This window comes from Somniosus microcephalus, chromosome 27, assembly GCF_052327205.1.
Source record: "Somniosus microcephalus isolate GS21.2 chromosome 27, FLI_Smic_1.0, whole genome shotgun sequence".
Lineage (NCBI taxonomy): Eukaryota > Metazoa > Chordata > Chondrichthyes > Squaliformes > Somniosidae > Somniosus > Somniosus microcephalus.
The window spans coordinates 28,133,849-28,158,271 of NC_141013.1; the positions used below are offsets into that span (position 1 = coordinate 28,133,849).

Below are 24,423 nucleotides of genomic sequence, written 5' to 3' on the forward strand. Positions count from 1 at the left end.
GCACTGAGAGTAGCAAGGGCACAGAATGTACTCTGGGTGGGGGGCTTCAATGGCCATCACCAGAGTGGCTCGGTAGCACCACCGCTGACCGAGCTGGCTGAGTCCTGAAGGACATAACTGCCAGTCTGGGCCTGCGACAGGTGGTGAATGAACCAACACGAGGGAAAAACCTACTTGACCTCATCCTCGCCAATCTACCTGTCACAGATGCATCTGTCCATGACAGCATTGGCAGCAGTGACCACCGCACAGTCATTGTGGAGACAAAGTCCCGTCTTCACATTGAGAACACCCTTCATCATGTTGTGTGGCACTACCACTGTGCTAAATGGGATAGATTCAGAACAGATCTAGCAGCTCAAAACTGGGCATCCATGAGGCACTGTGGGCCATCAACAGCAGCAGAATTGTATTCCACCACAATCTGTAACCTCATGGCCCGGCATATCCCTCACTCTACCATTACCACTAAGCCAGGGACCAACCCTGATTCAACGAGTGTAGAATAGCATGCCAGGAGCAGCACCAGGCATACCTAAAAATGAGGTGCTAACCTGGGGAAGCTGCAACACAGGACTACATGCATGCTAAAAAGCGGAAGCAGCATGCTATAGACAGGGCTAAGCGATCCCACAATCAACGGATCGGATGAAAGCTCTGCAGTCCTGCCACATCCAGTCGTGAATGGTGGTGGACCATTAAATAACTAACGGGAGGAGGAGGCTCCAAGAATATCCCCATCCTCAATGATGGTGCAGCCCAGCACGTGAGTGCAAAAGACAAGGCTGAAGCATTTGCAATCAACTTCAGCCAGAAGTGCCGAGTGGATGATTCATATCGGCCTACTCCTGAGGTTCCCACCATCACAGAAGCCAGCCTTCAGCCAATTCGATTCACTCCACGTGATATCAAGAAACGGCTGAGCGCACTGGATACAGCAAAGGCTATGGGCCCTGACAACATCCCGGCTATCGTGCCGAAGACTTGTGCTCCAGAACTAGCCACGCCTCTAGCCAAGCTGTTCCAGTACAGCTACAACACTGGCATCTATCCGACAATGTGGAAAACTGCCCAGGTATGTCCTGTCCACAAAAATCAGGACAAATCCAACCCGGCCAATTACCGCCCCATCAGTCTACTCTCAATCATCAGCAAAGTGATTGCAGGTGTCATCGACAGTGCTATCTAGCAGCACTTACTCACGAATAACCTGCTCACTGAAGACCACTCTGCTCCCGACCTTATTACAGCCTTGGTCCAAATATGGACAAAGGAGCTGAATTCTAGAGGTGAGGTGAGAGTGACTGCCCTTGACATCAAGGCAGCATTTGACCAATTCTGGCATCAAGGAGCCCTAGTAAAACTGAAGTCAAAGGAAATCGGGGGGAAAACGCTCCACTGGCTGGAGTCATACCTAGCACAAAGGAAGATGGTTGTGGTGGTTGAAGGTCAATCATCACAGCCCCAGGACATCGCTGCAGGAGTTCCTCAGGGCGGTGTTCTAGGCCCAACCATCTTCAGCTGCTTCATCAATGACCTTCCCTCCAACATAAGGTCAGAAATGGGGATGTTCGCTGATGCCTGCACAGTGTTCAGTGCCATTCACAACTCCACAGATAATGAAGCAGTCCACGCCCGCATGCAACAATACCTGGACGATGTTCAGGCTTGGGCTGATAAGTGGCAGGTAACATTCACGCCACAGAAGTGCCAGGTGTAGTGTATGAGCTTTAAGTCAGAACTACTTTTTACAGCTCCTGTATACTGTAGTACCGGCAGTAACCACACCGGTATATAAGCTGTGCGCGTGCCTCTGTACCCCAGTCTAGAGATTACCCTCCTCCAGTAAAGACCTGTTATTTGTTTATGTACAGCATCCGTGTAATTATTTATCCACTGAACCATGGATCTAACAGTGGCGACGAGTGTCGATGCGAATCTACCTGCAACATAAAACAAAACAAAAAAATAGTCGAGTCCAGGAACACGGGCGTCAACCGCGAGCAACCGCCCAGCAGTCAGGCAGAGATCCAACTTCGCTGGGGAGGCTGTGGAGAGCCGGGTTTGGTTCCCCAGCCACAACGAGCAGTAAGAGACCGACGACAGGTCGAGAGCAGACCCTTCCCGAGCAGCGGTGGCTGGAGCCGACCGATGGCAGAGAGAGAGAGCCGAGCAGCGTTGACGATGTAAGAAGAGGGTGAAGAGAGCAGGGCGCAGCCGGGGGTTGATCACCGAGCGGCGTCGAGGAAAAATACTGCAAACCGGAGAGAGAGAGGGTAAGAAACAGCCGGGTTCTAGACTGAGCGGCGTCGACAAATATCAAGGGAAGAACGCGCAGAGCACAGCCAGGGATCACGGGCTGATCAGGGTCCGCGGGGCGAAGCAAGGGGAAATGCCATTGAGCCGCGGAGAAGCAGGGAGAGCGCGGGAGACACCATTGAGCCGCGGAGAAGCCGGGAGAGCGCGGGAGGCGCCATTGAGCCGCGGAGAAGAAGGAAGAGCGCAGGAGATGCCATTTTGCGAAGCCGCAGCGGAGAAGATGGGCGAGCGCGGGAAGGAAGGAATGCACGGGAGACGCCATTTTGTGCCAGCGGAGAAGGGGAAGCGCGGGAGGCGCAATTGGTGATAGTTAACGCACAACCAAGGATGCCGAAGAGTGGCAGTATCTCTACGTTCGACAATGAAGTCGAAGATTGGGCGACATATGTGGAACGTATTGAGGTGTACTGCAGGGCGAATGAAGTGCCAGATGCTAATAAAGCACTGGTTCTGTTAAATTCCATGGGTGCAAAAACTTATGGGTTACTGCGAAATCTAATAACCCCAGAGAAGCTGGTAAACAAGAATTTTGAAAGCATAGTAGAAATCCTACAGGACCACTTAAACCCCACACCGCTGCTGATAGCAGAACGATTTAAGTTCCATAAAAGGAACCAACACAAAGACGAAAGCAATGCTGAGTACCTAACGGAACTGCGCAAGCTATCGAAATACTGCCAGTTTGGAGCGGGACTAGCAGACACGTTAAGGGACAAGTTTGTGTGTGGGCTACAAAGTGAAGGAACCCAGAAACGGCTTCTATCAGAAAAGGACCTTACGCTGGACAAAGCTTTCAGTATGGCAGTATCACACGAAGCAGCCGCAAGGGGCGCTGCAGAGATACAACGGAGACCGCAAGAATATGGCACCAACGAAATGACCTATGGAACAGGGAAGTGCTATCGCTGCGGCAGAACAACACATGACCAGAAAGATTGTTGGTTCAAGGACCAAGTGTGCAGACAGTGTGGGAAAGCAGGACACATAGCAAGAGTCTGCAGGTCTGGGAAGAAAACCAACAGTAAGAAATCTCCACAGGAGAAGTACAAAAAGGTACACCAGGTGATGGACAGTGGTTCAGACGAACAGAAAAGTGACACAGACTCCGGAAGCAAGGAGCTGGGTTGTCTGAAACTACATAATGTAACCGAAATGGAGGATCACCAGACTATCTGGGTTACACAAGATAGACGGAGTCCAAGTGGAAATGGAATTGGACACAGGGTCAGCTCTAACAGTCATAAATCAAAGAGACTACAAGCGGCTATTTTCACACATACCCTTGAAAGCTACCGAGATTGTCTTGAAGACGTATACGGGGCAAAAAGTCTACCCCAAAGGAAAAATAAGGGTGAAAGTGACATATAAAGGTCAGTATGCCAGGGGACAGTGATGTGTGGATCCAGAGTGGTGATTCCACCCAAGTTAAGGGAGAGAGTGCTAAATGAGCTACATGAAGGTCATCTGGGGGGAGTGAAAATGAAAAGCCTAGCTAGGGCTTATGTGTGGTGGCCGGGAATCGATCAACAAATCGAAGACCTAACTAAGAGCTGCTTAGGATGCCAGAAGGTCCAAAATGCACCACCACATGCCCCTCTAAACCCATGGGAGTGGCCCTCCTCTCCGTGGTAACGGGTGCACATTGAGTCCATGAATGGACCAGCGAAATCAATGTTCTTAATAGCAGTGGATGCTCATTCAAAGTGGCCTGAGGTGATAAAGATGTCTTCAACCACTACAGAGAAAACGATTGCAGTCCTACGGACCATATTTGCCAGAAACGGTTTGCCAGAGCAGATCTGCTCTGATAATGGACCACAGTTTGTGTCCGACGAGTTCCAAAAATTCATGATAAGGAATGGGGTAAGGCATTACACATCCGCCCCGTATCATCCAGCCACCAATGGATTGGCTGAGAGGTTCGTACAAACCTTTAAGAAGGCGATAAAGGCCACGTGCGACGAGGAAATTCCACTACAGCATAAGATGGACAATTTCTTATTAGCCTACCGAAATGCGACACATGCAGTTACCAACCAGACACCGGCCATGATGTTCTTTAACTGAAGGTTGAGATCTCGCCTGGACTTGCTCAGACCAAATGTGCGAAGAAATGTTGAGGACAAACAATTCCAGCACATCAACGAGAAGCCGACAAGGAGCTTCAATGTAGGGCAACCAGTCTTGGCCCGGGACTATCGAACAGAGAAGTGGCAACCCGGAACGATATGTACAAGGCAGGGGCCATTAATGTACACAGTAGATGTCGGGGAGAACATTGTGAGACGCCACGTCGATCAGATCTTAGCATCACAGGAATGCGTCAACCCCATGTCTCGAGTACCTGGGGATGAACCCAACATACCGATAGCATCTACTTCAGACCCAGTAGCAGTGGAACCCGATGAACTACCCGATGAAAAGGGGTCAGAATCGCCTCTGCACCAAGAACAAGAACCTCCGGAAAGGCGCTATCCCGAAAGGGTCAGGAAGCCGCCCCAAAGACTGAATCTATAAATGGACTTTTGTTATTGAATGTACATGTAAAAATGTAATTGTTATTTGAATATTAAGGGGGTATTATTAATCTAAAAAGGGAGGAATTGTAGTGTATGTGCTTTAAGTCAGAAGTACTTTTTACAGCTCCTGTATACTGTAGTACCGGCAGTAACCACACCGGTATATAAGCTGTGCGCATGCCTCTGTACCCCAGTCTAGAGATTACCCTCCTCCAGTAAAGACCTGTTATTTGTTTATGTACAGCATCCGTGTAATTATTTATCCATTGAACCACGGATCTAACACCAGGCAGTGACTATCTCCAACAAGCGAGAGTCTAACCACCTCCCCTTGACATTCAGTGGCATTACCATCACCAAATCCCCCACTATCAACATCCTGGGGGGGGTCACCCTTAACCAGAAGCTTAACTGGACCAGCCACATAAATACTGTGGCAACAAGAGCAGGTCAGAGGCTGGGTATTCTGCAGCAAGTGTCTCACCTCCTGACTCCCCAAAGCCTACCACTATCTACAAGGCACAAGTCAGGAGTGTGATGGAATACTCTCCACTTGCCTGGATGAGTGCAGGCCCAACAACACTCAAGAAGCTCGACACCATCCAGGACAAAGCAGCCCGCTTGATTGGCACCCCATCCACCACCTTAAACATTCACTCCCTCCACCACCGGCGTACCATGGCTGCAGTGTGTACCATCTACAAGATGCACTGTAGCAACTCGCCAAGGCTTCTTCGGCAGCACCTCCCAAACCCGCAACCTCTTCCACCTAGAAGGACAAGGGCAGCAGGTGCATGGGAACACCACCGCCTCCAAGTTCCGCTCCAAGTCAGACACCGTCCTGACTTAGAAGTATATTGCCGATCCTTCATCGTCGCTGGGTCAAAATCCTGGAACTCCCTAGCTAACAGCACTGTGGGAGTACCATCACCACACGGACTGCAGCAGTTCAAGAAGGCGGCTCACCACCTTCTCAAGGGCAATTAGGGATGGGCAATAAATGCTGGCCTTGCCAGCGACACCCACATCCCAAATGAATTTTTAAAAATGGACACCTTTCGGTTGCTGTTGTCTGAGGAAAAAGTGACTTTGGCGCCGAGACTGGTTGTGATCCATGCGGGTTAGAAGCAGTTTAGTTCTACCTTTTTTAAAGCAGATGATCTAATATACTGCAATCTAATAGATCGCACCATGTGTGAGTTTATTTCCAAATGATCCTCAGATTTTCACGTGGATGCATAAGCTGTTGCTTTGCTTCTGTTGTGATCGCCCTGGATTGAAGGTGGCTTACTGGCCTAGTTAACACAACCAGTTGGGAAGGTCATGAGTGCATTTGTACAGTTGTTAAGGTTGTTTTAAGCCTTTCAGCAGACAGTAATCTTCATATTGGATGTTAGCCAAAAATAAAATCTGTTTGATTTGAATTGCTTCTATCCATTTAAAAAAAAATCCTCAGAAAAGTTCTTAATAATTGAGGAAATATTCCTGTTGCCTACTATCTAAAACAAAGTCTTTCACCTACATCAGTGTCCCAATCCTATCGTAACACAGCCACATTTGTATTGGAAGCTTATATTGATAAAACCTGTAAGTAGGCAAAACGATCCGTGTAATTCCAGTGATCCATGGGTGCTTTTTGCTTAATCCCTTTTTAGTTTGTTCCAAACCTTGAACGTTGTTATGCCATGTATCATTCTCTTGCTGAATAAAGACCGGTGAAGCTTCAGCCAATAAGTGTTTGAGAGAGGATTAACTAATTCCCCTTTTTACCCTCTTTTTATGACATTAGAATGTACTTGAGCAGCCATGCGTGTAACTCTGCAGTCCCCAGTGACGTGAGTGGGCAGTGCAACTCTGTATATTTCTGATCAGTTCATGATGGGGAGGATTTTTTTAAATTCGCTTATGGGATGTGAGCGTCGCTGGCAAGGCCAGCATTTATTGCCCATCCCGTTCTTGATTTTGAGGGAGTACAGAGAGGAGCAATCAAGATTATTCCAAGTATCTAGAAACCCAAATTATGAGGAAAGGTTAAGAAAATGTGATGTATTCTCCTTGGAAAAGAGGCGACTTTGAGGCAATCAAATGAAAGTTTTCAAAGATTGAAGAGGATTATTGATCCAAGCGAAGGGTTTGGATCGCAAGTTTTAAAAATGAGAAATGTAGGAGTAGTGAAAGCTCAGCAGAACTTTTTTATGCAGGTGATGGTAAATTTATGGAATACCTCACCTTGGGAGGCCACTGAAATAAATAGTATAGATAGGCTGAGGAGGCTGCAAGATGTGCATCTGGTGGGAGGAGTTTTGACGGATCTGGAAGGAAGGTTGGGATCATTCAAAGAGGCACTGGCTCTCTGAGCCTAATGGCATTTATTTTGTTGCTGCCAGTGATGACTTGTAGCAATAACTGACCTAAATAAGGAACTTCAAGTGCTGGAACTAGTGTTATTTAATCATGCAGCTGAAAGTTTGTTCCGAATAATCGTAAAGCTGCTAATAATATTGAAACTAAAATGCACGGAGAAGTCTGTCATTTCCCCAAGTCAGATTGGCGCGTGTGGTGGCTGTTTTTTTCTTGTATGCAGGATTGTGAAGTGTGCAGCGATTAATCAGCTTATGTTGTCACTGCAGATTAAACGGGAATAGGATGAAGAAAGCGATGTCGTGCACATGGCCTGAAGGTCAGCACATTTCCCAGAGCTGAATGGAAACGTGTAGATCAGCTTCAGAGGCTTGAGCGGAGGGGGACACTTCAAAGAATCCAAAACGAACGCCCAGAATTCTGCTTTTAAAACACCATGGGCTAAAATTTGAGTAGCGCCCCGCATCCCTCTTGGGGCACTGTGTCAATATTGCGGCGTTACGTGCCGCAGCGTCACATGCTACGGCACGTCGCGCCACGGTATTGCAGGCCTTCCTCCCCTTCTTAAAGGGGAGGGGCCTTGTGCAGCGCAACCTGGGGCACAGCTGGGCCCCCGGGGTTCGGGAATGCAGGCAAAAGAGCCCGGCACTCAAGAGAAGTGCCGGGCTCTTGGAGCGCAGCCAGCACTCCACGGGGCGGGGGGGGGGGGGGGCGTTTCAGGAGGTCTGGGACGGGAGTGCTGGCAGGCGGCCAGCAACAAAAATGGCCGCCCCGCACCTCGCCTTTAAATTGTGCCTCCCCGGCCGCAGGTCGGCCCCCCTGACCCTGTCGGACATAGCGTCCAGCGGTAAGTCAGGGGGCGCTCCTGAAGATCGTGAGCGGGGCGCTGCGCACGCCAATGGTGTCATCGCCAGCGGTGCAGCGCCGCAAGGCACTACCGGTTAGCGCCACCACTAACCTCCCGCTGAATTTTGCGGGAGGCGTGGGCAGTGCCGCGCCGCGCCCGGGCGCTAGTTGGTTTGCGTCCCGTTAGTGCCCTCTTTAGGCGCTAATGGGAGGCGCAACCAACTGAATTTTTACCCCCCATGTTCTCTGAAGTTGCGCCTGTTGATTTTCTGTAGATTTTACACCAGATCTTTTGAATGTTTTTTTAAACAAAATTTTGAGGAGCAATGCAAACATTTCCTCCTCCCCTAATTTGCTACTTAAATGAATTTCTGCTTTTAAAGGGAATTTTCTTTTTGTTTAAAGAAGGATAATCAACTTGTGTCATAGCAAAGATGATTCCTGCAAGAGATACCGTGATTATTTGCCAGAATTTTATGAAAATTGTGCTCTTTTAAGAAGGTTAGGAGAGGGTGGGGTGTCAAATGTCTAACATATTACACCATTGGCAGGAATAGTTCCTGAGTCTAGCATTTTAAAAGTTGTCTTTCCCTCCATTCATATACTAATTACATTTTATATATTGATACCTGCTTATGTGGTCTCGGTCACTGTTGTGCTTTGCCTCAGGACTTCTCAAAGTGCCTGTCAGTGCTGATAACCCACCTATAACTCCAGGGATTGTATATATTTGGATAAATGACTAGTAGGATGTCTTCCACAGATGCAGACAAGAAGGCAGCTGAGCACACAGCTCTCAAGTTCAAACATCTAGGAACCGTAGTCAATCTGGAGAATTGTCACAATGATCCCTTTTGTCCAAACCTGAACCTTTCAGGAGCCAGGTTTCAGGCTGTCTCTGATGAAGATTTCCTTTTTCAAGGAGAACTCTTCTTTTTCTTTGTGCTGTGAAGAATTTTGAAGTTCTGCTCTAACATAGTCACATGCCACAAGTTACTAGACTATGGCCTGGAATGTCCTGCACCATCCCACCCAGAAGTTAGACCCGAAAATGTGCCCATTCTGCTAATGTCAAAATACGCCCAAATTTCCTGTGAACCTGACTAGAATGCGGCACTGTTCCCTTTAAGCTGCGCCGCTCTCTGCAGCTCCCGCGCAGCTGGCTCTCGCCATCTTTTAAATAGGAAAAAACGCGCATGCGCGGTATTTTGAATGGGCCGCACAGCCCGTTAAAGGGACCGTGCACCCCCAAAAAAATTGCAAGGGACATTAAAATACGCCTGAATATAAAATAGGCGTAAATCAACATTAACATTCGGGGCTCGAGGAAAGCGCTGAACTCGCACCATATATTTCTTCAAATATGAAAATTTAAGCTTGAACTCATTTAATCATCATTCATGCACAGCCTGTCTAAGAACCTGCAATTGGGGAAGCTTTTCAGTTTTTAAGGTGACTTGTATGAAAATACAGAGCACGTCTCAGTAAGGATAAATAAAAAAAATAGAATGCTCAAAAAATTATAGTAAAGCACCAGAAAAATTACTTTGTTTTCCACTGTGCTTGAAAATGGTAATTTGAACAGAGCTTCTAAGCAAGCACATTTGCAGGAAACTCGCTTATAAGGCTCTGCAACTGGGGAGCAGGGCCATTATTATGGGCGGAGATGCTTTCGGGCAGAGTGATCGATAGACGATTGTAAAAGAGCGAGGAGATTTGGGCGTATTGTATTTGGACACGTAACTAATTCACGCCCCAAATTCCGTGTTCTTTTAGGCCGCGTATTTGATTGGCGATTACGTGTTTCTCTGGGAGCAAATACACAGGAAATTCTAGGCCATTATATCGATGTAATAAACCATGTGGCATAGGAAAAGTAAGTAACTATCAGAGAGTAGTCCAATAAAGTGTATTTCCCAGGTAGGTGATGTTTAGTTAACAGAAGTAAGAGGACAGCATAATTTAAAATGTCAAAGTACTATTCTTATCAGTAGGAACATCATTGCTTAAACGAGTTACATAATTCAGATGTGGTTCTGAACTTTGTATCCATGAAATCATCAACAGCACTGTTTTTGCCAATTTCTTTCAGCAAAGTTCTTTCAATTCACATTATAGAGACAAAGCATTCAACCTGTCTTGTGCCACACTTGCTGAGTTTCAAGCAGGAAAAGCATTTGTGTCCTGTGCGGTTTGCCACCATTAGGCTAATAACGAAAGCAATTGAATTATTCTCGTACTTTTAACATGTCCTCAGGACCTCTCAAAGTGAATTACTTCTCCGAGTGAAGTCATTGTTATGCAGGCAAACCCAGCAGCCCATTTGTGTACAGCAAGGTCCTAGAAACAGCAACTGAGCGAAATAATCAGCTATTCTGTTTGATGGTGGAGTTGATTGAGGGGCGAATGCTGGCCAGAACAGCATTTGAATAGTGCAGTGAAATCTTTTATGTCCATTTGAAGAGGTGTGCCATTCTTGTGAGAATTCCTGCCTATGGTATGCAGTGGCTGGAATTGCTTCCATTAGCAGTTGGACTCATACGAGTGGCACTGAGAGGAGAGGGGCCCCCCGATCCCCTCTTCATTTTGTCAGCAAATACTGACACGCAGACTGACTACCCAAAATACTGACTGCTAGCGTGAAATATCGACAGTGGGCATGCATCTTTGTAAAAAGGAATTTCTTTGTGATGGTGAAACAAAACGATCAGAAGCACGAACAAAACGGTATGTGGATCACCTTAGCCTGTACTGGTTAAAATAAAAATGTACCGTAACACTTAACTAGATAAACTGAGATCAGCTTGCTGTTGTTCAGCTGGCAGTGATGCTATTATTTATTGTTTATACACTCTTTTTTGCTTGAACCAAAGTCTAAAACTTATTAATATATTCATGGAAATATCAATCTAAAATAAATCATGAATACTGTGCTGCAAAGTATAATCCTGGTGTCCCAAAATTTTAAATGCACATAAAATGCAGTTGTGCTTACAGTGAAGAAATTGGTTTTGTCAGACAATGTTACTCTTATGCTAAATAAAAGGATTGTAAAGCAACATTTTATGGTGAATAATATTTCACTTTATCAGGGAGTGCAGACTCTGGTCATGGCAGTTAGCTAACATCATTATTTAGCTGAAGTAAAAATAAAAAAAACACACATTAGTCAGTGTCTGAAAGAAAAAGATGGGTTAACGTTACAAGTGAGATGCTTCCTCTGAAGTAAGATCTCGTATATAAGGTTCTACCCAAAACATTAATTTTTATCTCTCAGATCGTGCCTAATTTGTGCATCTCCACTACTTTGTTGTTTCTAGTTCCGATTTAATAGCCTTCCCAGTTTTTTTCTTCTTTTTAGTTATTATTGTGAGGTGTTGCTAAACTCAGGGAAGTCCTGTTTGTACGATAGCAAAATATTGCAGATGCTGGAAATCCGAAATAACAACAGAAAATGCTGGAAAAACTCAGCAGGCCAGGCAACATCCGTAGAGAGAGAAATAGAGTCAACGTTTCAGGTCGAAACCCTTTGTCAAGACTGAAAAAGCACAGGAAATGAAACAGATTAAAAGGCCAGGCTGGGAGAGAACAAAAGAGAAGTGAAGAGACATTAAGAGGTATTCAAAACCAGACGAGATGGTGATAGGACTAGTGGAGACAAAAGACGGCTCTAGATTAGGTGTGAAATGCGCTGGCAGAATAAGAGACAGCTGCCATGTGGGAGAGAGAAAAAGGGGGAAGGGCACAAAACAAAGGGGTGGATAAAAAATATATGTAAAAATGTAATGGGGGCTGAGGTTATGGTCTGAAATTGTTGAACTCGATATTGAGTCCGGAAGGCTGTAAAGTGCCTAATCGGAAGATGAAATCCTGTTTGTAGCTGTTTTTTTTAAAGTAAGTATTTTACCCGTTGAGCAACACAGTACTTGTCCTTCAATGCCTTTTAAGGCTTATGTTTTACTAGGTAATTTATAACTAAGTACTGCTTGATGCAGGTTAGTGGCAATGGCCAGTTTGTAATCAGTACCGCACTGGGTGATACATTTACGCACTGAACTTGCAGGTGCTCCTTGGGTCAGTTTTTAATCAAGATGAAAGGCTATAAAGTTACTGGATGCCGGCTTCCAAATGACATATGTGGAGTTGCTGTTGTGTGCAGAAAATCAGTTGTATGCAAACCAGGCTGAACAGAAATCTGAATCCAGGCTACACTGGCCGGGGATAATGGTTTTAAATGTGCTGAAAGCCAGATACCACTAGTAAGAATAGAATCTGTTCTATTGGATTCAGTGAACAGTTGCTGCCATAAATTGTTCGCTGTAACCCTTCGGGCAGTGTCATCTTCACATATAACATTTTCTAATTCTCTGAACTGCTAAAGCCAAATTTTGGATTTGTATGCCACACTGCCGTCCAAATCTGGCTGTAGTTGGGAGGGAAAGTGATCGATAGCATGCCGGGTTGTTTTTGATTAAATCTCAAATGACGTCGTTGATCAACAGCCCTGAGATGTTTTACAGTCATAGTTGTTTACCTGAGCACCACTTATCTAAATTGACTGGCTGACTGACTGACCCGCCCCGCATTGTGTGTGCGTGTGTGATTATCTTGCACTGTATTTGTTTTTGTGCAGAATTGATATTGTAATTCAGTACAGCACTGGAATTAATATATAATTGGTTATTGTTAATTACTTACTTATGCATGGGGGCAGCATTTCCCAAACTATATAAGTAAATTGTTTCTGACTGTCGTGTGGATATTTGATTGCCGACCGCATCATAATCAATTTCCAGTTTAAAACAGCAATCCCTTTTTTGTATTTTAAGTTTTTGTCCTTTTAGCAGCATTTCTTGTCACTCGCACTCTATCCCTAGAAATATTAGAACATAAGAAATAGGAGCAGGAGTAGGCCATACGGCCCCTCGAGCCTGCTCCGCCATTCAATAAGATCACGGCTGATCATCGAACTCAACTCCACTTTCCCGCCCGATCTCCATAGCCCTTGATTCCCCTAGAGTCCAAAAATATTCTTGTACATTGACTCATTTGAGAAAAGAAGTATGAATTTATTGAACAAGCAGTTGATGTTCTGTCTTTATTCTAAAACCTATTATTGTATGGTTTAAAATGCAATTTATTTGAAATGAAAATCGAACAAAATCATCAAGTAGGGAATAATGGATAGACAGGAGTAATTACAAGGCAGTGATCTCATTGGACTGTTCCAGTGATAGTTTGTAGCGAAGTTCTCAACTATGTGGGCCAACTGCAGACTTTGAGCTTATATTCTGGCCTTTGAGCAGATTCGAGTCACTTTTTTTGTATTTCTGCTCCCACCAAGACTTTCAATTTTGACCGCTTTTTAAATTGTGGGCCAAGTCCTGGGAGAGCAGTCTAAGACTGCCAACCTTCTAAATTTACTTTTAACTCATGCTGCCAGCCTTCCTGTCAGCAAGTGGTAAAGGGAAAGTGCATGCCCGGGTTACATTTTGGCCAGTACACATGCGTAGAACGACAGTGTAAATACGAAGTTTGTAAATAGACTTGTTCATGATCCCGTCATGCTGCAATGTATTGACGTCCCCACAGATCTGCGCTGCTGCGAATACCCTATTAAGACCAGCAGCAGTCAGGAAGACCCAGTGAAAATCAGCTCTTTGCTGCTGGTGTGCTACTAAAAAAAACTGTCCAGTTTACCTTGCTTTGGCTGAAGAAGCTGGTAAATGTAGAACAATACGAGTGCTTACTCGATGTCTGTTCGTATGTCGCCTTGTTGTTGGAAGTCTAGCTGGTTCATCCTTTTGTATCTACTGCAGTCGGACATGAAGTTCCATGCATACCTGCATTGCCAATTGATGTGAAGGGTGAAATTCCTCGTCAGGTTGTCCAAAATACTGGGCGTAACTTTCAACTTAGGCAGGGGTGTAAAACAGGTGGCAGCACGTCGACTTCAATGGAGAGGAAGATTGAGCGGGGTGTATAATGGACGGTCAATCCACTACCACCCAGTACTATGCCCCCGCTGCAGTGAAAGTTCCACCCACTGTGTGTGAATAATCGATTGCACTGTGTGTGAGTAATCGATTGCACTGTGTGCGAATAATCGATTGCACTGTGTGTGAGCAATATATTGCACTGTGTGTGAGTAATCGATTGCACTGTGTGTGAATAATCGATTACATTGTGTGTGAGTAATCGATTGCACTGTGTGTGAATAATCGATTACACTGTGTGTGAGTAATCGATTGCACTTATGTTTTTTTTATATTCGTTCACGGGATCTGGGTGTCGCTGGCATGGCCAGCATTTATTGTCCATCCCTAACTGACCTTGAGAAGGCGGTGGTGAGCCGCCTTCTTGAACCGCTGCAGTCCGTGTGGCGAAGGCACTCCCACAGTGCTGTTAGGGAGGGAGTTCCAGGATTTTGACCCAGCGACGATGAAGGAACGGCAATATACTTCCAAGTCAGGATGGTGTGTGACTGGGAGGGGAACTTGGAGGTGGTGGTGTTCCCATGCGCCTGCTGCCCTTGTCCTTCTCGGTGTTAGAGGTCACGGGTTTGGGAGGTGCTGCCGAAGACACTTGTGTATGAGTAATCGATTGCAGTATTGCAGTGCACAAAATTATTGATCATTTTTTAAAAATGAACGGAAGTTTGGAAGCCTGGTAACTACAATTCATTGTATGGAGATGAAGGCTAAATTGAACTCTGAACCATAAGTAACACAAATTTGGTTAATTACTGGGTTCCTATTAAGAGAGGGTGCGAACCTTTCACTTGTTATTTTCCCAATAACCATATTGCGAAGTAAACAGGCAGTCGCATCTTCATGTCTTAATCATGTACATAAAACCGAAATTAAATAATTTCTACCAATTAGGAAAAACATCTTAGCGGGGGAAGCATGTGACTGTGTTTGGCTCTTTCATGTCCTCAGGATGTATTAAAAGCACTTCACAGCAATTAATTACTTTGGTAGGTTGGGTAGCCATTCTTGTTATGTAAGCAAACATGGATAGCAAGGGGAAATTGTGTGGTTACATTAGGGGAAGGAAATGGGGAAATACCTGACCAAGTGTGGGGAAAGAAGAAGGGCGTGTTGTTAAAAATAAGTCTTCTAATGGGTTTGTGAGGGCAGCCCTTGAACAGGTGATGCTTGGAATTATTCATTTTGGTTAAAAGTTAGTTAAAGCTCCTGGGGGCGATTTTTAACTCTACTCACTCAGCTGAAACCTGGACGGTGGGCAGTTAAAATCACCCCGGTTCTTGCCTGTCCGAAAGCCGCCATGATCGCAACATCTGCAATTTTAAGCTGCTCTCCTGAGCAGGCAGCAAGGACGCCCGCCCAGAGCCAACAGGGGCCTTCTTCACATATACATGTTGCACCCTGATGACATCATTGAGACCCAACTGTAATTTTAACTCAGGCTTGAACGGGGAATCCACTTGGAGTTAAAATCGGGGCCGACGTGTTAGCTGAACTACGATAAGGTTACAGCTTTGAAATTACTACCGCATATCCATTTTATGTTATTGTATACTCTAGAATTCATGGAGGATTAATCTGTTCTGTGTAAAGTCTTCTCATTCAGCAATGAATAATACGGCAGATGTTGATCAGCTGTGCAAGCTGTGCCTTCTGTTTGATGTCGAGATTAAAAGATCAACAAATTTTATGTTTTTTTATATCTAGGAATCAAAGTCATGCCATGATGACTATGCACCGGTATTCATAGAATCATAGAATGATACAGCACAGAAGGAGACTGTTCGGCCCATCGTGTTGTGCCGGCTCTTTGGTAGAGCTATCTGATTAGTCCCACTGCCCTGTTCTTTCCCCGTAGCCCTGTAATTGTTTTCCCTTCAAGTATTTCTCCAATTTCCTTTTGAATGTTATTATTGACTCTGCTTCCACCACTGTTTCAGACGGTGCATTCCAGATCACAGCAGCTCACTGTGTGTAAAAAAAAAAAAAACACCTAGTTTCCATCACCTTAAATCTGTGTCCTCTGGTCACCGACCCTTCTACCGCTGGAAACAGTTTCCCCTTATTTACTTTATCAAAAGCATTCATAGTTTTGAACACCTCTATCAAATCTCCTCTCAACCTCTCTGCTCTAAGGAGAACAACCCCAGCTTCTCCAGTCTCTCCACATAAATGACGTCCTTTATCCCTGGTGCCATTCTAGTTCATCTCCTCTGCACCCTCTCCAAGGCCTTGACATCCTTCCTAAAGTTTGGTGCCCATAATTGAACACATTACTCCAGCTGAGGCCTAACCAGTGTTTTGGAAAGGTTTAGCATACCTTCCTTGCTTCTGTACTCTATTCCTCTATTAATAAAGCCACGGATCCCATATGCTTTTGTTTTTACAGCTTTCTCAGCTTGTCCTGTCACCTTCAAAAATGTGTGTACATACGCCCCCAGGTGTCTCTGTTCCTGCACCCCCTTTAAAATTGTACCATTTAGTTCATATTGCTGCTCCTCCTTCTTCCTGCCAAAATGTATCACTTCACACTTCTCTGCGATAAATTGCATCTGCCACGTGTCTGCCCATTTCACCAGTCTATGCCCTCCTGAGGTCTGTTGCTATCCTCCTCACTGTTTGCTACATTTCCGAGTTTCATATCATCTGCAAACTTTGAAATGATGCCCTGTATACCCAAGTGCAGGTCCTTAATATATATCAAAAAGAGCAGTGGTCCTAACTGTAGGATTGAAGGCATATTAACGATCACAGAAATATGAAACTTGGAACCTGTCGGTCACTAACTTACTTTTCAGAGGAAACTATTTGATTTGCAATTCACTCACTGCCTGCAAAACAGTTAGGGCAAGTAACTCTCTGACCGTCGGAAACCTTTGAGATAATAGCATTCTGAAGTTCAAAAGTAGACTTTTGCAACTGTCGAAATGGATATGCACCTTTTTATCAGAGGGCGCAAGCTTTAGATCACAACAAAGGGATTTTTGTCTCCTTACCTCTATAACCCTGCATGCTTGGCTCCACTCATCCATGTCATTTTCATTCGGGCCTTGGTGGGCGTCATGGAAAGATGTGTTTTCTGTGCTGTGGATGCTAATCTTTAGAGTATGTAACTTCCTCATTTGAAAGATCAGTGGCAACCAAGCTGATGCAGGCATTTATAGATTAGGAACTGGATCATGGATAGGAAAATGACTACAGTGCTGTGAAGATTAAATCAATAACTTCTTGACAAGAAAGATTAATTTCACTATAGCTCACTCACCTCTAGTTGATAAGAATGAAAAACTTTGTTCAATCACGAACATTCAACTGTTTAGCTTGATAATCACATGTCATATGTACTGAGGAAAACAGATGATTGGAATACTGGTAAAATAGTTGGGAATCTTGAAGAAAGCTTGTTCCTACCTGTCACCATCAGCAATTCCAATGTTCCACACAGTTTTATCTGCTTGCTGATGGAATGTTGTTAACATTCGCTGAAAATTCTTGCATGGAAAAATATCTTCCTATATTCCAACAGAATAAATAGTACTCTTTACAAAAAGCAACAAACAGCCTGTTCCCATATCCGTATATTCCCTTCCCTTCAACCAACTATCTAACATTACTATTCTTAAATGTTGACATGCTCTCTGCTTCAGTTACTAACTCACTTTGTGTTTCACAGCCTCACACCCCTCTGTGTATAAAGAAAAACGTTTCTCCTCTCTGTCCTAAATCATATTTCTATGTCCCCTTGTTCCAGACCCCTCAATTGCTGGAAAGGGTCTTTTTCCATCTACTCTATCCCATCCCGTCATAATTTTAAATACCTCGATCAAATCACTCCATAATCTTCTCTGATCTAATGAAAGCAGCCCCAATTATTATATAAGTCTTTCTCCATATTTGTATTTCTTCATACTAGGCAGCCTCCTGGTGAATCTGTGCTGCACCATCCCTATTGCCTCCACATCCTTATTATAGTACACATGGTTGCTCTGCCTTTGGGGTTCTTCATTTTAGATTTGGTTTGGTCTGTTGTTTCTAAAGTTAACAAAAAAGCTGTAAACCTGCAACAAAAAGTTTTCTTAATAAAACTGGATTGTATTTTTTTTTAAATTTATGCATCATAATTGTCTTTTTTTACTCTAGGCTTTGAAAGAGGAGATAAGCTGACCAGGTCTGCAAGAAGAAAGCCAAGAAGAGAAGTCTGTACCATGCACTAGAACATTAAATACTGACAAAGCTAGGATTGCACGCTGATATATTGGAGAGAGGAAGTTGAAGATGGGGCGGAAAAAGATTCAGATTACAAGGATTATGGATGAGCGTAACAGGCAGGTAAGAAAATGGGGTGTGGAAATGCGAGGAATGGGTTTCAGTATGTTTTCAGACCTGTGTAACTTCTGGGACTTACTCAACCACCATTTTACTACATTGCTCTATATAGGTTGCCCATTTTTCAGTGTATAATAACCATTGAGATTATGATCCAGAGTGCTTCAGAACATCATATTACATAGTCTTCACAGCCGCATTTTTTTTAATAATGGAAAAGAAAATTTGTAAATGGGCATACATCACCGTGTGCAGTTATATCTGGCTTTTAAATCATGATAGGGTTCATGTTTCTGACACCACACATAGCAACCAGAGGAAATCTTTCCTACTGATCTTTTAATACTTGAAATTAGATGTGATCGCTACTATTAATGTGCGACTGGATGAAATTGTGATCAACCCCATTAATATTAACACTTGGAGTTAAGATCAGGATTGCTGAATTCTGCCATCTAATTATCCGTGTTAAATGTGTTTTAATTCTGGTTTCTGAATTGGCCCCAATTTCAAATCAACTATTCAAGGATTCATCTGATTTGTAGCCACATTCACTCCAAATCTGCCTCTGCATACAGCCAGTTCCTTCTGCCATCCATATATAATGTACATAAGAAATTTTTAAAAATATTGTTTGCAACTGATACACACATGTGTGCAAAGCTGTGTGTGTTGTAACAGAAAGCTGCCCATGGGAGCTGTACACCAAGAGCCTGCAGTACAAAGAAGCTAACTCCACTCAGTGTGCCAATGCAGATTTGCATACAGTACTAAGGCATGGAACACAGCATAAATATGGTGTAAAACAGAATGTCGTTATTTTTTTATTCCTCTTCTGCAACAAGAGTAGGAATAAATTAGAATTATTTTACCACATTTTTCTTTCGTGTGACTGCATTCTATTACAAAGTGCCTATGTGCTAGATCTTTTAAAATTCAGAAATGTAAATCTAATACAATTTTTATTCATTCACGGGATGTGGGCGTCGTTGGCAAGGCAGCATTTATTGCCTATCTGTAGTTGCCCTTGAGAAGGTGGCGTTGAGCTGCCGCCTTGAACTGCTGCAGTCTGTGTGGTGAAGGTGCTCCCTCAGTGCTGTTAGGGAGGGAGTTCCAGGATTTTGACCCAGTAACAATGAAGGAATGGTGATATATTTCCAAGTCAGGATGCTGTGTCACTTGGAGGGAAACTTGGAGGTGGTGGTGTTCCCATGTGCCTGCTGCCCTTGTCCTTCTAGGTCGTAAAGGTCACGGGTTTGGGAGGTGCTGCTGAAGAAGCCCTGGCGAGTTGCTGCAGTGCATCTTGTAGGTCGTACACACTGCAGACACGGTGCACCGGTGGTGGAGGGAGCGAATGTTTAAGGTGCATATACAAGCATATACTTGTCTAGGCAGATTTATTTTTTTGTTGAAACAAAGAAGTGTCTGAGACATTTTGGGCATAATTTTAACCTAATCTGACTGGCGGAAAATGGGCAGGTTTTGGTCGGCTGCCTGCTTTACACCCTGCTTGATTTTACCCTTTGTTGAAGTTAATAGATAGTATAATCGGGTGACGTGTAAAACAGGCGCCCTACTCGAACATTCCCGTTTCTCGCCCAGCGGGTTAGGTTCAAATTATGCCGTTTATTTCTTTTTCTTATTGGATCTCTGCTGCTTCTGGTGTAATCACACTCCTTCAGCTGGGAAAGCAGCATTAGCCTGGGCCCAGTGGTAGCTCTCTATATCCTCTGAACACGAAGATCACGGGTTGAGACTCCATTTGCAGGCTGACACTTTGGTGCAGTACTGAGGGTGTACTGCCTTGCCTGAGGTGCCAACATTTAGATGAAGCACCCTTTAAAACAGTTTGACTGTATCCTGGAGTTGTACTCCATGTGGTATCAAACCCAATAGAGAAACTATTTCCGCTGGTTGGGAGGTCCAGGACTCGGGGGCATAGTCTAAAAATTAGAGCCAGATTTTTCAGGAGTGAAATTAGGAAAAACCTCTACACAAAGGATAGTAGAAGTTTGGAACTATATTCCGCAAATGGAAATTGATGCTAGATCAATTGTTAATTTTAAACCTGAGATTGATAGATTTTTGTTAACCAATGGTATTAAGGGAATTTTTTGATGAAGTAACAGAGGATTGATGAAGGGAATGCAATGGATGTTGCCTACATAGATTTTAGGAAGGTGTTTGACAAAGTACCACATAGAAGGCTGGTTAACAAAATTGAGGCTCATGGAATAGGTGGGTCAGTGGTAGTTTGGATAAGAAATTGGCTTAAGGACAGAAAACAGCGAGGGCAGCACGGTGGCATAGTGGTTAGCACTGTTGCCTCACCGCGCCAGGGACCCGGGTTCAAATCCGGCCTCGGGTGACTGTCTGTGTGGAGTTTGCACATTCTCCCCGTGTTTGCGTGGGTTTCCTCCGGGTGCTCCGGTTTCCTCCCACAGTCCAAAGATGTGCGGGTTAGGTTGATTGGCCATGATAAAAATTGGCCCTTAGTGTTAGGGGGGATTAAATACACGGGGTTACGGGGATAGGGCTTGGGTGGGATGGCTGTCGGTGTAGGGACCGGGTGCTAGGGGTTGGATGATCAGCCATGATCTCGTTGAATGGCGGAGCAGGCTCGAAGGGCCGAATGGCCTACTCCTGCTCCTATCTTCTATGTTTTTATGTGGTAAATGACGGTTTTTCAGACTGGAGGATGGTAGACAGTGGTGGTCTCCAAGGGTCAGTGCTGGGGCCACTGCTTTTTTTGATATATATAAATGACCTGGATATTGAAATACAGCGTAGAATTTCTAAATTTGCTGATGACACCAAACTTGGGGGTGTGGCAAACAGTGCGGATGATACCAATCGACTGCAACGGGACATAGAAAGGCTAGCAGAATGGGCAGACAAGTGGCAGATGGAATTTAATACAGAGAAGTGTGAGGTGATGTATTTTGGCAGAAGGAACAGGGAGAAGCAATATACACTTAATGGCACAGTTTTAAAGAGTGTGCAGGGACAGAGGGACCTGGGAGTTAATGTCCATAGGTCCCTTAAGGTGGCAGGACATAGTGAGAGAGTGGTTAGCAAAGCATATGGAATCTTGAGCTTCATAAATAGAGGTATTGAGTACAAAAGTAGAGAAGTTATACTGAACCTTTATAAAGCGCTGGTTAGGCCACAACTGGAGTAATGGGCCAGAAATTCCAGAACGGGGCTTGCAGCGCGTGCAAGCCCCATATTTGCACTTACCCCGCGCTCCTGCCGATCAGCTTCTGGGACGCCTGAACTTGGAGAAATAGAAAGCACATTCCCGGGCAGCGTATGACGTCACGCCGCCCAGGAGTGCAGCCAGCGCGGACCCAGGAGCGTGCAGTGTAAGTGAGACACGCCCCTTGAGGTCTCAGTTTCACTGGACACGCCCCCAATGTTTCTGTCAAGCTGCTTTGCTTTTTTACATGCAAAGCAGCAGTTTAAATGGGTTTTTGGAAGTTTTTTGAAGATTTTGGTAACTTTTATAAACTTTTTAAAATGTTTACATTATTTTGAGTAATCTGAAGTAGTTTTAAAGAGAATTAAAGCAATTTAAAGACTTTTAAAAGCCCTAAAAGAATTTTTTTAATTCCATTTATTTATTTAGCAATGTCGTCGTCATACGTGTCTTCACACTGTTCCCTTTGGGGAACTGTATGAAGTGGTGGAAGGATTTATGGCCGTGATTAACGCTCATTCCGTGACCGTAACCATCTTTGAACCAGCCATTAGGGCGGTTAGTCCAATGGCGGGAGGGTTGTACGGGCTCCCACAAGCTATACAAGGAGGGGGGGCCACCCACACCCACGGACGCAAATATCCCACTGGATGTCAACCCAGAATTTAGAGCCGGAGCTCCGACTCCACTTGCCGGGACTGTCTGGAGCGGGGTTCGAAACCCTACCCTGATCTGGCCCAGCGGCGGGGATCCTACCGCTATGACAAACGCCCAATCCGATTAGCAACGTGAAATGGCAGCATAGGGCTCCAGTCACGGGGAGGGAAAAGGCGCAGGAAACGTATGGGTGTCACCTTTTGTGCGGAGTGGGCCTTTTGCGGAGCAGTAAGCATCCCCTCCGCTGGGCCAGAAGGAGTAGGGTTTTGAACCCCACTCCAGATAGTCCCGGCAAGTGGAGTCGGAGCTCCAACTTTAAATTCTGGGTGGACATCCAGCGGGATACTTGCGTCCGTGGGTGTTGGTGGCCCCCCCCCCCCTCAGATGGGTTGTGGGAGCCCGTAAAACCCTCCCGCCATAGGACTAACCACCCTAATGGCTGGTTCAAAGATGGTTACGGTCACGGAATGAGCGTTAATCACGGCCATAAATCCTTCCACCACTTCATACAGTTCCCCAAAGGGAACAGTGTGAGGATACGTCCGATGATGACCTCTTGCGCAATGCACCTCCTTGGACCCTCAGTCGCAGATGCGAGGGGGCAAGTCGTGCAAGTGTTAAATTTTTTATTTTATTGACATGTAAAATGTTGGCCCAATAATTCCCTTCCAAATGTACGGTCGGGGTACTTACGCATCTGGCCGGATGAAATGCCGGTTTTCAGCATGCACAGTGCATGTGGGGAAAACCGGCATTTCCTGTCCTCTGAACGAAGGGGTTCAGAGGCAGAACGCGTGCGACTGCACATGCAGCGCGTGCGCAGTATAATTCGCCGCTTTCATTAATGCTTTCAGTGAGGTCCAGTCATTACAACTTACACATGAAAAAAGCATGGGTACAGTTGCTACAGAGGCTGCGGAGGAAGATATTTCTTATCGTGGAGCTTCTGAAAGTATGTATGTCTGTATATATTCCTTTGCGTGTTATGTATATATTCCTTTACTTATGTGTATGAATGTATTATTTAATTATGACTTTCAGAGAAAGTAACTTATTGGAAAATCATAATTAAAAACATACATTCATAGTAAAGGAATATAAAACATACATACATATATGTAAAGGAATATATGTGGACATACATACATAACTCATTCTCACATTCCATTCACACAGCCACAATTGCTCCTTCTACCTACCGTTCTGAAAACCCTTTTTAAAAAAAAAAAAATTTTAACTTTGAAACTTACTTAAAATTTCTTAAAAAATAACTTCCCTCCCTTTCCCAAACAAAAATATTGCATTTCAAAAGCTCCACGATAAAATATATCTTCCTCCGCAGCCAATGAACCACTTTACACTTGCTTTTTTTCAGTGTAACTTCTAAGGACTTAACCTCACGGATTTCATGAATGAAATCCACGAAGTTCACTGCGCAAGCGCTGCCTGTGCAGTCGCACGCGCTCGAGGTCTGGAAATGCCGGCGTTCCCCGCATGCGCTGTTCATGCTGAACGCCGGCATTTCCAACGGCCAGAAGCGTGAGTAAGCCGACCGTACTCACGCTTCTGGCCTGGAATTTCTGGCCCATTATGTCCAGTTCTGGTCACCACACTTTAGGAAGGATGTGAAGGCCCTTGAGAGGGTGCAGAGGAGATTTACCAGAATGGTTCCGGGGATGGGGGATCTTAGCTACAAGGACAGGTTGGAGAAGCTGGATTTGTTTTCATTAGAGCAAAGGAGGCTGAAGGGTGATTTGATAAGAGGTGTACAAGATTATGACAGGTTTGGATAGGCTAGATGGGGAAAGGCTGTTCCCACTAGTTGATGGTACAAGGACTAGGGGTCACAGATTTAAGGTTTTGGGCAAGAGATACAGGGGGGACGTAAGGACTTTTTTATGCAGCGAGTGGTGAGGACCTGGAACTCACTGCCGACGGAAGTGGTGGAAGCGGAGACACTCGATGTTTTCAAGGGGAGACTGGATAGGCACTTGCGGGAAATAAACTTGCAGGGCTACGGGGATAGAGCGGGGGAATGGGGCTGACTGGATTGCTCTACAGAGAGCCGGCACAGACTTGATGGGCCGAATGGCCTCCTTCTGTGCCGTTATGACTGTGAGCCAAAAGTGGGTATGTGGAGTTAGGTTGAAGATCGGCCATTCTCATTGAATGGTGGAAGAGGCTCGAGGGGCTGAATGGCCTACCC

General features: G+C 44.9%; 1 protein-coding gene across 8 annotated transcripts in view; it reads left to right on the forward strand.

Moving 5' to 3' along the window:
- mef2aa (myocyte enhancer factor 2aa) overlaps positions 1-24,423 on the forward strand; it is a 225,562-nt gene that overhangs the window by 64,299 nt on the left and 136,840 nt on the right. For all 8 annotated transcript variants that reach the window (XM_085968809.1, XM_085968808.1, XM_085968807.1 and 5 more), the window contains one exon: positions 18,176-18,364. In XM_085968809.1, coding sequence (XP_085824935.1) covers positions 18,311-18,364 — 54 coding nt within the window. In that variant the 5' untranslated portion in view covers positions 18,176-18,310. The remainder of the gene's footprint in view (positions 1-18,175; positions 18,365-24,423) is intronic.